Source organism: Salvelinus fontinalis, chromosome 25, assembly GCF_029448725.1.
Source record: "Salvelinus fontinalis isolate EN_2023a chromosome 25, ASM2944872v1, whole genome shotgun sequence".
Taxonomy (NCBI): Eukaryota; Metazoa; Chordata; class Actinopteri; order Salmoniformes; family Salmonidae; genus Salvelinus; species Salvelinus fontinalis.
The window spans coordinates 32,265,491-32,281,634 of record NC_074689.1 but is presented as its reverse complement, the minus strand read 5'-3'; the positions used below and the strand labels follow the sequence as shown (position 1 = coordinate 32,281,634).

The 16,144-nt window shown below is 42.2% G+C and overlaps 1 protein-coding gene across 5 annotated transcripts in view; it reads right to left on the bottom strand.

The window, feature by feature from the left end:
* spata13 (spermatogenesis associated 13) overlaps positions 1 to 16,144 on the bottom strand; it is a 48,514-nt gene that overhangs the window by 9,029 nt on the left and 23,341 nt on the right. For 3 of the 5 annotated variants that reach the window (XM_055881916.1, XM_055881917.1, XM_055881919.1), the window contains exons 3-5: positions 8,531 to 8,581; positions 3,037 to 3,471; positions 64 to 214 (exon numbers count right to left, since the gene is read on the bottom strand). In XM_055881916.1, the coding sequence (XP_055737891.1) occupies positions 64 to 214; positions 3,037 to 3,471; positions 8,531 to 8,581 (637 nt within the window). The remainder of the gene's footprint in view (positions 1 to 63; positions 215 to 3,036; positions 3,472 to 8,530; positions 8,582 to 16,144) is intronic. The other 2 variants (XM_055881918.1, XM_055881920.1) reach the window with 2 other exon arrangements.

Genomic DNA, 16,144 nt, shown 5'->3' with positions numbered 1-16,144 from the left:
CTGCCTCATTCTCACAGACAAGCTCTCTCCATCTTCATTCTTCTCTTTCACACACACACACACCCTCAACACTGAGGACTCTGTGTAGTTTGCGTCGCCCGAGGCGGTCCAGTCCGATGGGGGTGCTCTGGGAGAAGGTGGAGGGGCGGAACCTGGCCGACACCGCTTTGTAGGGGGGCACCTGGTGGGACGGGACAGGGGGGCGCGACAGAGGCTAGAGGGACATGGAGAGGACAGTGTTAGGGCCTTTGGGGACAAATCACAAACAGGGCATTATTTTACATACTGGGCATTTCCTCTGGAATACAGGTGGTATAAATGATTTCACTGAGTTACAGTTCATAAGGAAATCAGTAAATTCATTAGGCCCTAATCTATGGATTTCACATGACTGGAAATACAGATTTGTACAGTACCAGTCAAAAGTGTGGACACCCTACTCATTCCAGGGTTTTTCTTCATTTTTTACATTGTAGAATAATAGTGAAGACGTCAAAACTATGAAATAACACATATGGAACCATGTAGAAACCAAAAAACTATTAACCAAGTCAAAATATATTTTATATTTGAGATTCTTCAAAGTAGCCAACCTTTGCCTTGATGACAGCTTTGCACACTCTTGGGATTCTCTCAACCAGCTTCATGAGTAAGTCACCTGGAATGTATTTAAATTAAAATGTGTGCCAGGTTAAAAGTTTAATTTTGTCAAATTTCTTTCCTTCTTAATGAGCCAATCAGTTGTGTTGTGACAAGGTAGGGGTGGTATACAGAAGATAGCCCTATTTGGCAGGAACGCCAGTCCATCATTACTTTAGACACGAAGGTCAGTCAACACAGAACATTTCAAGAACTTTAAAAGTTTCTTCAAGTGCAGTCGCAGAAACCATCAAGTGCTATGATGAAACTGGCTCTCATGAGGACCACCACAGGAAAGGAATGCCCAGAGTTACCTCTGCTGCAGAGGATAAGTTCATTAGTAAACTACACCTCAGATTATTTGGGCTGCAAATGCTTCAGAGTTTAAGTAACAGACACATCTCAAAATCAACTGTTCAGAGGAGACTACGTGAATCAGGCCTTCATGGTTGAATTGCTGCAAAGAAACCACTACTAAAGGACACCAATAAGAAGAAGAGACTTGTTTGGGCCAAGAAACACAAGCAATGGACCTTAGACCTGTGGAAATCTGTCCTTTGGTATGATGAGTCAGAATGAGATTTTTGGTTCCAACCGCCGTGTCTTTGTGAGACCGAGTAGGTGAACGGATGATCTCTGCATGTGTGGTTCCCACCGTGAAGCATGGAGGAAGAGGTGTGATTGTGTGCTTTGCTGGTGACACTGTCTGTGATTTATTTAGAATTCAAGGCACACAACCAGCATGCCTACCACAGCATTCTGCAGTGATACACATATGTGGGAACTCCTTCAAGACTGTTGGAAAAACATTCCTCATGAAGCTGGTTAAGAGAATGCCAAGTGTGCGCAAAGCTATCAAAGGCAAAGAGTAGCTACTTTGAAGAACCTAAAACATATCTTGATTTGTTTAACACTTTTTTGGTTACTACATGATTTCATGTGTTATTTCATAGTTTTGATGTCTTCACTATTATTATACAATGTATAAAATAGTAAAAATAAATAAAAACCCTTGAATGAGTAGGTGTATCCAAACTTTTGACTGGTACTGTATCTGTTGGTCACAGATACACAAAAAGGTAGGGGCATGGATCCTAAAACCAGTCAGTATTTGGTGTGATCACCATTTGCCTCATGCAGCGCGACACATCGCATAGAGTTGATCAGACTGTTGATTGTGGCCTGTGGAATGCTGTCCCACTCCTCGTCCATGGCTGTGTGAAGTTGCTTGATATTGGAGGGAACTGGAACACACTGTCATACATGTCGATCCAGAGAATCCCAAACATGCTCAATGGGGGATATGTCTGGTGAGTATGCATGCATTGAAGAACTGGGACATGTTCAGCTTCAAGGAATTGTTTACAGATTCTTGCGACATGGGGCTGTGCATCATCACGCTGAAACATGAGGTGATGGTGGCAGATGAATGGCACAACAACGGGCCTCAGAATCCCGTCACCGTATAGCTGTGCATTCACAATGCCATCGGTAAAATGCTAAATGTGTTTGTTGTCTGTAACTTATGCCTGCCCATACCATAACCTTACCACCACCATGGGGGACTCTGTTCCCAACGTTGACATCAGCAAATCGCTCGCCCACACAACGCCATATACGCATGCTGCCTGCCATTTGCCCGTGAAGAGAACACTTATCCAACAAGCCAGTGGCCATCGAAGGTGAGCATTTTTCCACTAAAGTCAGTTACCACGCCGAACTGCAGTCAAGTCAAGACCCTGGTGAAGACGACAAGCAGCCAGATGAGCTTCCCTGAGACGTTTCTGACAGTTTCTTCAGTTGTACAAACCCACAGTTTCATCAGCTGTCCAGGTGGCTGGTCTCAGACGATCCCGCAGGTGAAAATGTTAATGTCCTGGGCTGGCGTGGTTACACGTGGTCTGCGGTTGTGAGGCCAGTTGGATGTACTGACAAATTCTCTAAAATGACATTGGAGGTGGCTTATGGTAGAGAAATTAACATTCAATTCTGGCAACAACTCTGTTGGACATTCCTGCAGTCAGCATGCAAATTGCACACTCCCACAAAACTTGAGACATCTGTGGCATGGTGTTGTGTGACAAAACTGCACGTTAGAGGGGCCTTTTATTGCCCCCAGCACAAGGTGCACCTGTGTAATGATCGTGCGGTTTAATCAAATTCTTGATATGCCACACCTGTCAGGTGGATGGGTTACCTTGGCAAAGGAGAAATGCTCACTAACAGGGATGTAAAAAAATCTGTGCACAAAATGAGAGAGATAAGCTTTTTGTTCATATGGAACATTTCTGGGATCTTTTATTTCAGATCATGAAACATGGGACCAACACTTTACATGTTGCGTTTATATTTCTGTTCAGTATATATCTAGCCATTGTTTAGAGATGAGGTTCTTACAGAAGGCAGACGGTCCTCTCTCTCCTCAGCTCCTCCAATAACAGACATTGGCCGTCTCCTCCGGCACTGGAGATCTCCATTCATATTGTAGTTCTCTGTGCTGTCACTGTCCTGCGAGCCTCCATTGCTTTTGCAGTCTTGACAGGGAGTTCCATTTGTAGTCCTCTCCTTAGGATGTAGCTCCGTCTCCTCCTCGGGGATGGCGTACTTCCTGGCTACCAGCTGAGCGTAGTCAGAGATTGGCCGAGGCCTCGATCGGCTCGCCCTTTGCCTGGGGATGAAGGACGTGGACGTTTCTGTGGAACCTATTTTCGTCGGTGAAGTGGGAGACTCTGGGGGACATGTTGGTGTGAGAGAAGGGGTACTGGTAGCTGAAGGAGGGGGCGTCTCTTCACCCCCTAATAGTGCCTCTCTGCCCTGTTCATCTAACGTACCCTGAAGGTGAGAGCAAAGGTGAAAGGTCAATGAGATGCCCCACAATGTTTGCTTCTAACAAACATCTGCAGGAAGGAAGGTCTGAATCAAAAACGGAGCATGCCATTTAGTTGACGTGTCATTAATGTGGAAAGTTATTACTAATGTCTTTGGACTCTGTAATATGGAATATATATATGTGCACATTCTATTCCCCATATCACATAATCTCAAGAAATAAAAAGGTCTTATCAAATTGTATGTGTACACACAAGTAGGAGCGATAGCGGAGTGCACATTTATTCCTATTTAGGTTACTGGTCATTTAAAAAATAGAGCAATGTTTAGGCTGTAACTGACCAGAAAGCTTACTACTGTAATGTGTTCTGTTTTAGGCTAGTTTGACATTAGTATTGTTTTTTTTTCAAAGAGAGAGGTAAATCTATTTGAATTCAATCACTTTGACAGTACCCCTTTAAAATTTGAACAAAACCTTTCATACATACAGTGCCTTCAGAAAGTGTTCATACCCCTTGACTTATTCTACATTTAGTTGTGTTACAGCCTGAATTCAACATGGATTAAATAGATTTCTCTCACCCATCTACTACACACAATACACCATAATGACAAAGTGAAAACATGCTGACATTTTTACTAATTTATTGAAAATGAAATACAGAAATCTCTTCTACATAAGTATCCACACTCCTGAGTCAATACATGTTAGAATCACCTTTAGCAGTGATTACAGCTGTGACCCTTTCTGGGTAAGTCTCTAAGAGCTGAGCACACCTGGATTGTACAATATTTGCCAATTACTATTTTCAAAAATCAAGCTGTCAAAATGGTTGATGATCATAGCTAGACAACCATTTTCTTTTTTTCTTACACCCCTTTTTCTCCCCAATGTCGTGGTACCCAATTGTTAGTAGTTACTGTCTTGTCTCATTTCTATAACTCCCGTACTGGCTCGGGAGAGACGAAGGTCGAGAGCCATGCGTCCTTCGAAACACAACCAAGCCGCACTGCTTCTTAACACAGCGCGCATCCAACCCGGAAGCCAGCCGCACCAATGTGTCGGAGGAAACACCGTACACCTAGCGACCTGGTCAGCGTGCACTGCGCCCGGCCCACCACAGGAGTCGCTAGTGCACGATGAGACAAGGATATCCCTACCGGCCAAACCCTCCCTAACCCGGACGACGCTAGGCCAATTGTGCGTCACCCCATGGACCTCCCGGGTCGCAGCCGGCAGCGACAGAGCCTGGGCTTGAACCCAGTTAGCACAGCGATGCAGTGCCTTAGACCACTGCGCCACCCGGGAGGCCCCAGACAACCATTTTCATGTCTAGCCATAGATTTTTCAAGCGGGTTTAAGTCAAAACTGTAACTCGGCCACTCAGGAACATTCACGATCTTCTTGGTAAGAAACTCCCAATTAGATTTGGCCTTGTGTTTTAGGTTATTGTTCTGTTGAAAGGTGAATTGATCTTCCAGTGGCTGGTGGAAAGCAGACTGAACCAGATTTTCCTCTAGGACTTTGCCTGTGCTTAGCTCAATTCCGTTTCGGTTTTATACTGAAAAACTCCCCAGTTCTTAAAGATTACAAGCATACCCATAACATGATGCAGCCACCACCATGCTTGAAAAAATGGAACGGTACTCAGTAATGTGTTGTATTGGATTTTCCCCAAACCTAACTTTGTATTCAGGACAAAAAGTAAATGACTTATCCATTTTTTTTGCAGTATTACTTTAGTGCCTTCTTGCAAACAGGATGCATGTTGTGGAATATTTTTATTCTGTTAGGACTCCTTTTCACTGTCAATTCGGTTAGTGTTGTGGAGTAACTACAATGCTGTTGATACATCCTCAGTTTTCTCCTATCACAGCCATTAAACTCCGTAACCGTTTTAAAGTCACCATTGGCCTCTCCGGCAAATAAGTTAGTCTTTCTTCCTTTCTTCATGGTGTCTGGGTGTATTGATACACCATCCAAAGTGTAATTGGTAACTTCTCCATGCTCAAAGGGATATTCAATGTCTGCTTCTTTTTCTTTCTTTTTTTTAACCTATCTACAAATAGGTGATGATCTTTGCGAGGCATTGGAAAACCTCCATGGTCTTTGTGGTTGAATCTATGTTTGAAATTCACTATTCGACTAAGGGACCTTAAAAATAATTGTATGTTTGGGGTAAAGAGACGAGGAAGTAATTCAAAAATAATTTTAAAACACTAAACACAGAGTGAGTCCATGCAACTTATGTAACTTCTTAACCTGTTTGGGCTGCAGGGGCAGTATTGAGTAGCCGGATAAAAGGTGCCCATTTCAAACGGCCTCGTACTCAATTCTTGCTCGTACAATATGCATATTATTATTAATATTGGATAGAAAACACTCTCTAGTTTCTAAAACCGTTTGAATTATACCTGTGAGTAAAACAGAACTCCTTTTGCAGCAAACTTCCTGACAGGAAGTGGAAAATCTGAAATCGATGCTCTCTTCTAGGGGCTGCCTATTAAAGTCCTTGATATTTATTCGTTTAGATGCACTTCATACGTCTTCCACTAGATGTCGACAATGAGTGAGAGAAGAAATGGAGTGAATAACTTGATCTGGGCTCGTATAAATGCTCTTTGTATGACGTGTCACCAGTTTCCTGTTTTCTGGAGAGCGCGTCAAGGGACCTGGATTTGCCTTCTGATAAGCTGTCGTTATGGACGACTAATATCTCCGGCTTTGATTTTATTTGATACATGTGACAATATCATCGTAAAGTATGTTTTTTCAATATAGTTTAATCAGATTCTTGAAATTTTTTCGGGAGTTTTGCCGTGTTACGTTCTCTTCCGTTTGTTGACATGGTGAGATTCGTGCCGCTTGCTAAATCGAGAGGGAAAAAGGCCGTTCTAAATCCAAACGATTGTTCCCGACAAAAGACCCCTTGTACAACATTCTGATGAAAGATCAGCAAAAGTAGGACCCATTTTATGATGCTATTTCATATATCTGTCGAACATGTTGTGCTAGTCGTTTGCGCCCAGCTTTTGGGTACTCTCTCGCTATACCTTTACATTTAAGTCATTTAGCAGACGCTCTTATCCAGAGCGACTTACAAATTGGTGCATTCACCTTATGACATCCAGTGGAACAGCCACTTTACAATAGTGCATCATAGTGCATCTAAATACCTAAGCTGGATGTCGTAATGAAGTTATTTTTTAGAATTCTAACACGGCGATTGCATTAAGAACTAGTGTATCTATAATTTCCTATACAACATGTATTTTTTAGTTATGTTTATGAATAGCTATTTGGTCAGAATATGTGTGTCAGAAAAATATCCGGACGTTGTGGGAAAAAGATGCTACGTTAGCACAATGTATAACCACTTATTTCAGCTCTAAATATGCACATTTTCAAACAAAACATAAGTGTATGTATAACCTGATGTTATAGGACTGTCATCTGATGAAGCTTATCAAGGTTAGTCACAAATTATATATCTTCTGCTGGTTTGTTACGATCGCTAACTTTTGCTACTGGGAAATGTCTTGTGTTTCTGGCTATTGTGGTAAGCTAATATAATGCTATATTGTGTTTTCGCTGTAAAACACTTAAGAAATCGGAAATATTGGCTGGAATCACAAGATGCCTGTCGTTCATTTGCTGTACACTATGTATTTTTCAGAAATGTTTTATGATGAGTATTTAGGTATTTGACGTTGGTGTCTGTAATTATTCTGGCTGCTTTCGGTGCAATTTCTGATTGTAGCTGCAATGTAAACTATGATTTATACCTGAAATATGCACATTTTTCGAACAAAACATATTTATTGAATAACATGTTATAAGACTGTCATCTGATGAAGTTGTTAGTTGGTTAGTTTGGTTAGTTCTTGGTTAGTTAGGTTGGCTTTGTGCATGCTACCTGTGCTGTGAAAAATGTCTTTCCTTTTTTGTATTTGGTGGTGAGCTAACATAAATATACGTGCTGTTTTCGCTGTAAAACATTTTAAAAATCGGACATGTTGGCTGGATTCACAAGATGTGTACCTTTCATTTGCTGTATTGGACTTGTTAATGTGTGAAAGTTAAATATTTCAAAAAAATATATTTTGAATTTCGCGCCCTGCACTTGAAGTGGCTGTTGTCATATTGTGGCCGGCCTCGGGCTTGCAGCCAGAAGAAGTTAAGCAAATTTTTAATCCTGAACTTATTCAGGTTTGCCATAACAATGGGGTTGAACACTTGACACAAGACATTTCAGCTTTCCATTTTTTATTAATTTGTAAAACATTACTAAAAACACAATTCCACTTTGACATTATGGGGTTGTGTGTGCTGGCCAATGACCGCAAATCTCAATTGAATCCATTTTAAATTCGGGCTGCAGCAACAAAATGTGGAAAAAGTCAAGGGGTGTGAATACTTTGAGGGCACATTTTTTGACCTGAATGCCAAAACATTCAAGAGATAAAGGTGTTCAAAGTTGACCCATTTTGCATACCCCACCATACCATGAGACATCCATGTCTTCCTTACTGAAAAAAAAATAATAACAATAAATATACATACACACACACTTGAAGTCGGAAGTTTACATACACTGAGGTTGGAGTCATTAATACTCGTTTTTCAACCACTCCACAAATGTCTTGTTAACAAACTATAGTTTTGGCAAGTCGATTAGGACATCTACTTTGTGCATGACAAGTAATTTTCCCAACAATTGTTTTACAGACAGATTTCACTGTATCACAATTCCAGTGGGTCAGAAGTTTACATACACTGAGTTGACTGTGCCTTTAAACAGCTAGGAAAATTCCAGAAAATGATGTCATGGCTTTAGAAGCTTCCGATAGGCTAATTAACATCATTTGAGTGAATTGGAGGTGTACCTGTGGATGTATTTCAAGGCCTACCTTCAAACTCAGTGCCTCTTTGCTTGACAATTTGCCCATGGTCCAAAAATTGACTTTCTGACAACTTCTTCCACGGGCAAACATGTATGGAATGTTTTGTTTAAATCAAAAGGGATGGTGTCAAATAGTGATTGAATTCAAATGTATTTACCCAGAGATGTCCTCTTCCCTCCTGATCTAGGTCTGGTCTGGTCCATACGCACTGGAAATGTACACAGTGGATCAGCACCATGGTCAAATGACAACCCACTGGCAGGCCTCTGTCCCGAGGCCTGGGTCTCCCTCCCCTTTAGTCCTCTACTGTACGTTCCCCTGCTTCTCGCTCTTCAACCAAAGTAAATGTGCTCCTTCCCCTCTCATCTTATCAGCTAAAATCTGCCATCATGGTCCTCGATCAAATAAACCAGTCTTCTGATCGACCCCTAGTCCTCTAACAACCCTAGTGTATTATTCCTGGTTATGTCTGTAGCGTTTTCCTACATCTCACTCTTTTCCCAGCTGTTCGCGCACACATTTTTTCTTGAGGCAAGTCGAAGTTCAGTGGACGAAGTCTACGCCCCTTCATCAGTGAGTGGTCAACAGTACTACTCTTAAGTCCTATTCAGACAGGACGAGTTTTACTGGGGGTGGTCGGGTAATGTAATTATGTACACAAGCACAAAACACCATGTGTAATTTTAGCCCCATCTGAATCTGCCATGTGAGCAATTGTTACATGGCACGAGAGTAACAATTTCAACCAGAATAACATACTGGTAATACTAGTCGGTGCAAATCGACATCCATGTGTTTTGAGAGAATTGTCTGAGTTTGACAGGTGTTGCTTGCAGTTTCAGCAAGAAAACAATAACTTCAACAAAGTGCTGCGCATAAGCTATATATGAATGGCCTGCATGTATTCACTTTCACAATGAATACTTTGTTTATATGTTTTGTGTACGAATTGAATATTGCCAAATGCATCAGTCAAAAATATGATGCCTATTTAATGGAACCCTTGCTGTTAATAGATCACAGAGCAGCAGCATACAACTGACCTAAACGTAGGGTGCAGGCCAGGCAGCAGGCTGTTAGCCAGCCTGCCAGCTTAGTGGAGTCTGCCACTAGCAGACAGTGTAGTCAGCTCAGCTATCCCCATTGAGACCGTGTCTGTGCCTCGACCTAGGTTGGGCAAAACTAAACATGGCGGTGTTCATCTTAGCAATCTCACTAGGATAAAGACCTCCTCCATTCCTGCCATTATTGAAAGAGATCGTGATACCTCACATCCCAAAATAGGGCTACTTAATGTTAGATTCCTCACTTCAAAGGCAGTTTTAGTCAATGAACTAATCACTGATCATAATCTTGATGTGATTGGCCTGACTGAAACATGGCTTAAGCGTGATAAATTTACTGTGTTAAATGAGGCCTCACCTCCTGGTTACACTAGTGACCATATCCCCCGTGCATCCCGCAAAGGCGGAGGTGTTAACATTTACGATAGCAAATTTCAATTGACAAAAAAAAAAAAGTGACGTTTTCGTCTTTTGAGCTTCTAGTCATGAAATCTATGCACTTTTTATAGCTACTGTTTACAGGCCTCCTGGGCCATATACAGCGTTCCTCACTGAGTTCCCTGAATTCCTATCCTATAGCAGATAATATTCTAATTTTTGGTGATTTTAATATTCACATGGAAAAGTCCATCATCGACTCAGTGGATTTTGTCCAACATGTCTCTGGACCTACTCACTGTCACAGTCATACTCTGGACCTAGTTTTGTCCCATGGAATAAATGTTGTGGATCTTAATGTTTTTCCTCATAATCCTGGACTATCGGACCACCATTTTATTACGTTTGCAATCGCAACAAATAATCTGCTCAGACCCCAAACAAGGAGCATCAAAAGTCGTGCTATAAATTCTCAGACAACACAAAGATTCCTTGATGCCCTTCCAGACTCCCTCTGCCAACCCAAGTACGTCAGAGGACAAATCAGTTAACCTGTCTAGCCCCGGGGTGCCGCTAGCGGCACACCCCCCCCACCCCCACTGAAAAGGCAGAGCCGCGAAATTCTATTTTTTTTTTTAAATATTTAACTTTCACACATTAAAGTCCAATACAGCTAATGAAAGACACAGATCTTGTGAATCCAGCCAACATGTCCGATTTTTAAAATGTTTTACAGGGAAGACACAATATGTAAAGATGTAAATCTATTAGCTAAACACATTAGCATAATCCACATTTTTTTCTTTGTCCACCAACACCAGTAGCTATCACCAATTCGGCTAAACTAAGATATTGATAGCCACCAACCAAGAAAAAACCTCCTCAGATGACAGTCTGATAACATATTTATGGTATAGGATAGGTTGTTAGAAAAATGTGCATATTTCAGGTAGATGTCATAGTTTACAATTGCACCCACCGTCACAAATGGACTAGAATAATTACAATGAGCAACATGTTTACCTAACTACTAATCATCAAACATTTCGTAAAAATACACAGCATACACTAATCGAAAGACACAGATCCTGTGAATACAGACAATATTTCAGATTTTCTAAGTGTCTTACAGCGAAAACACAATAAATCGTTATATTAGCATAGCACATGTGCAAACATTACCCCAGCATTGATTCTAGCCAAAGAGAGCGATAACGTAAACGTCGCCAAAATATATTAATTTTTTCACTAACCTTCTCAGAATTCTTCAGATGACACCCCTGTAACATCACATTACAACATACATATACAGTTTGTTCGAAAATGTGCATATTTAGCCACCAAAATCGTGGTTAGACAATGAGAAAAGTAGCCCAGCTGGTCAGAAAATGTCGTGCGCCATATTAGACAGTGATCTAGTCGTATACATAAATACTCATAAACGTGACTAAAAAATATAGGGTGGACAGCGATTGATAGACAACTTAATTCTTAATACAATCGCGGAATTACATTTTTTAAATTATCCTTACTTTTCAATACAGTTTGCGCCAAGCGAAGTTAAGTAAAAAAAAAATGGCGTCCTAAGCCACTAACATTTTTCGACAGAAACACGATTTATCATAATAAATTGTTCCTACTTTGAGCTGTTCTTCCATCAGAATCTTGGTCAAAGAATCCTTTCTTGGGTCTAATCGTCTTTTGGTCGAAAGCTGTCCTCTTGCCATGCAGAAATGCACATTGCGTTCGGCATGAACTGGAACGGTGCCCAGAGATTCACAGTGGCTCAGAAATAAATGTCCCAAAATCGCACTAAACGGATATAAATTGCTATAAAACGCTTTAAATTAACTACCTTATGATGTTTTTAACTCCTATAACGAGTAAAAATATGACCGGAGAAATATAACTGGCTACACTAATGCTTGGAAAAACAGTAGGTCGGTATCCTCCGCGCGCATGACGCACCTAGAAAAGAGTTCCTACCTACAGGATTATTTCATTTATAGTGGCTGTGATTGGGCAATCGATACCATTCAAAGCGTCATCACGTAAAGGCATCCAGGGGAAGACGTAAGCAGTGTCCGTATACTCATAGGAATAACAGTGGCCTTAAAACTGACTCCAGAACAGGGGCCAAAATGTGTGAAATCTGACTCCATGTCAGGGAAATTGCTGTAGAATGAGTTCTGTTCCACTTAGAGACAAAATTTCAACGGCTATAGAAACTATAGACTGTTTTCTATCCAATAATAATAATAATAATATGCATATTGTACGATCAAGAAGTTTGTAGGAAGCTGTTTCAAAAATTACACGATTTCCATAAATAGTGACAACAGCACCCCCCAGCCTTAACAGGTTTAACCACCTAATGGAGGAACTCAATTTAACATTGCGCAATACCCTAGATGCAGTTGCACCCCTAAAAACTAAAAACATTTGTCATAAGAAACAAGCTCCCTGGAATACAGAAAATACCCGAGCTCTGAAGCAAGCTTCCAGAAAACTGGAACGGAAATGGCGCCACACTGGAAGTCTTCCGACTAGCTTGGAAAGACAGTACCGTGCAGTATCAAAGAGCCCTCACTGCTGCTCGATGATCCTATTTCTCCAACTTAATTGAGGAAAATAAGAACAATCCAAAATGTATTTTTGATACTGTCACTAAGCTAACTAAAAAGCAGCATTCCTCAAGTGAGGATGGCTTTCACTTCAGCAGTAATAAATTAATGAACTTCTTTGAGGAAAAGATCATGATCATTAGAAAGCAAATTACAGACTCCTCTTTAAATCTGCGTATTCCTCCAAAGCTCAGTTGTCCTGAGTCTGCACAACTCTGCCAGGATCTAGGATCAAGAGAGACACTCAAGTGTTTTAGTACTATATCTCTTGACACAATGATGTAAAAAATCCTGGCCTCTAAACCGTCAAGCTGCATACTGGACCCTATTCCAACTAAACTACCGAAAGAGCTGATTCCTGTGCTTGGCCCTCCTATGTTGAACATAATTAACGGCCCTCTATCCACCGGATGTGTACCAAACTCACTAAAAGTGGCAGTAATAAAGCCTCTCTTGAAGAAGCCAAACCTTGACCCAGAAAATATAAAAAAAATAAAAAATAAATAAAAAATAAAATAAAATAAAAATCGGCCTATATCGAATCTTCCATTCCTCTCAAAAAAAAAAAAAGCTGTTGCACAGCAACTCACTGCCTTCCTGAAGACAAACAATGTATACGAAATGCTTCAGTCTGGTTTTAGACCCCATCATAGCCCTGAGACTGCACTTGTGAAGGTGGTAAATGACCTTTTAATGGCGTCAGACCGAGGCTCTGCATCTGTCCTTGTGCTCCTAGACCTTAGTGCTGCTTTTGATACCATCGATCACCACATTCTTTTGGAGAGATTGGAAACCCAAATTGGTCTACACGGACAAGTTCTGGCCTGGTTTAGATCTTATCTGTCGGAAAGATATCAGATTGTCTCTGTGGATGGTTTGTCCTCTGACAAATCAACTGTACATTTCGGTGTTCCTCAAGGTTGCGTTTTAGGACAACTATTGTTTTCACTATATATTTTACATCTTGGTGATGTCATTCGGAAACATAATGTTAACTTTCACTGCTATGCGGACGATACACAGCTGTATATTTCAATGAAACATGGTGAAGCCCCAAAATTGCCCTCGCTAGAAGTCTGTGTTTAAAACATAAGGAAGTGGATGGCTGCAAACTTTCTACTTTTAAACTCGGACAAACCAGAGATGCTTGTTCTAGGTCCCAAGAAACAAAGAGATCTTCTGTTGAATCTTTTATTTTTATTTTATTTTACCGTTATTTTACCAGGTAAGTTGACTGAGAACACGTTCTCATTTGCAGCAACGACCTGGGGAATAGTTACAGGGGAGAGGAGGGGGATGAATGAGCCAATTGTAAACTGGGGATTATTAGGTGACCATGATGGTTTTGAGGGCCAGATTGGGAATTTAGCCAGGACACCGGGGTTAACACCCCTACTCTTACGATAAGTGCCATGGGATCTTTAATGACCTCAGAGAGTCAGGACACCCGTTTAACGTCCCATCCGAAAGACGGCACCCTACACAGGGCAGTGTCCCCAATCACTGCCCTGGGGCATTGGGATATTTTTTTTAGACCAGAGGAAAGAGTGTCTCCTACTGGCCCTCCAACACCACTTCCAGCAGCATCTGGTCTACCATCCAGGGCCTGACCAGGACCAACCCTGCTTAGCTTCAGAAGCAAGCCAGTAGTGGTATGCAGGGTGGTAATCTGACAATTAATCTTGATGGTTGTAAAGTCGTCTCAAATAAAACTGTGAAGGAACTCGGCGTTACTCTGGACCCTGATCTCTCTTTTGACGAACCTATCAAGACTGTTTCAAGGACAGCTTTTTTTCCATCTACGTAACATTGCAAAAAATCAGAAACTCAGAAAAATTAATCCATTCTTTTGTTACTTCTAGGTTAGACTACTGCAATGCTCGACTTTCTGGCTACCCGGATAAAGCATTACATGGGCTTGCTCCTACCTATCTTTCCGATTTGGTCTTGCAGTACATACCTACACGTACGCTACGGTCACAAGACGCAGGCCTCCTAATTGTCCCTAGAATTTCTAAGCGAACAGCTGGAGGCAGGGCTTTCTCCTACAGAGCTCCATTTTTATGGAATGGTCTGCCTACCCATGTGAGAGACGCAGACTCAGTCTCAACCTTTAAGTCTTGACTGAAGACTCTTCTCTTCAGTGGGTCATATGATTGAGTGTAGTCTGGCCCAGGAGTGTGAAGGTGAACGGAAAGGCTCTGGAGCAACGAACCACCCTTGCTGTCTCTGCCTGGCCGGTTCCCCTCTCTCCACTGGGATTCTCTGCCTCTAACCCTATTACAGGGGCTGAGTCACTGGCTTACTGGTGCTCTTTCATGTCGTCCCTAGGAGGGGTGCGTCACTGACGTGATCTTCCTGTCTGGGTTGGCGCACCCCCTTGGGTTGTGCCGTGGCGGAGATCTTTGTGGGCTATACTCGGCCTTGTCTCAGGATGGTAAGTTGGTGGTTGAAGATATCCCTCAAGTGGTGTGGGGGCTGTGCTTTGGCAAAGTGGGTGGGGTTATATCCTTCCTGTCCGGGGGTATCATCGCATGGGGCCACAGGGCCTCCTGACCCCTCCTGTCTCAGCCTCCATTATTTATGCTGCAGTAGTTTATGTGTGGGGGGGGTTAAAATCAGTTTATTATATTCTGAGTACTTCTCCTGTCTTATCCGGTGTCCTGTTTGAATTTAAGTATGCTCTCTCTAATTCTCTTTTTCTCTCTCAGAGGACCTGAGCCCTAGGGCCATGCCTCAGGACTACCTGGCATGGACTCCTTGCTGTCCCCAGTCCACCTGGCCGTGCTGCTGCTCCAGTTCTGCCTGCAACTGTTCTGCCTGCGGCTATGGAAGCTCCCATCTGAAGGCTGGGGGGCATTCAGGACATACTGTTCAGCTCCCATCTGAAGGCTGGGGGGCATTCAGGACATACTGTTCAGCTCCCATCTGAAGGCTGGGGGGCATTCAGGACATACTGTTCAGCTCCCATCTGAAGGCTGGGGGGCATTCAGGACATACTGTTCAGCTCCCATCTGAAGGCTGGGGGGCATTCAGGACATACTGTTCAGCTCCCATCTGAAGGCTGGGGGGCATTCAGGACATACTGTTCAGCTCCCATCTGAAGGCTGGGGGGCATTCAGGACATACTGTTCAGCTCCCATCTGAAGGCTGGGGGGCATTCAGGACGTACTGTTCAGCTCCCATCTGAAGGCTGGGGGGCATTCAGGACATACTGCGGGTTGCCAACATATCCTAATGACTATGATCACACTTCCTCAATTCAAATATTATGGTGATACTATACCAAAAATGGTTTGGTACGGTTTAGAAACTTGGGAACCAAGTTCGCGTTATCATTAGGGCTAGGCGGGATACCGGATTTGACTATATACTGGTATTGATGCAGAGACTGGTTTGGGTTTTTACTTTACCTTCTCTAACGGTATTTGAAGGTTTAGTTTGTTAAATATGATATTCCATGTGGCACGTCCATTTTTAACACCGCTACTTGAGTAATACCTCTCCGCTCTCTCTCCATGCAGTGTTCCTCACAGACCTAGCCTCGCTCTCTGTCACTCAAGGTTCACATTTTTGTTGCTTGACCACAAGCCATTTGAGTTCAGTCTGCACGGTCACTGCAGCACATGTAACAATGTTGACGACAACGACGATGTTTCAACTTTGCTTCTTAATATGAATCCACAAGCCTTCTATGATCAAACC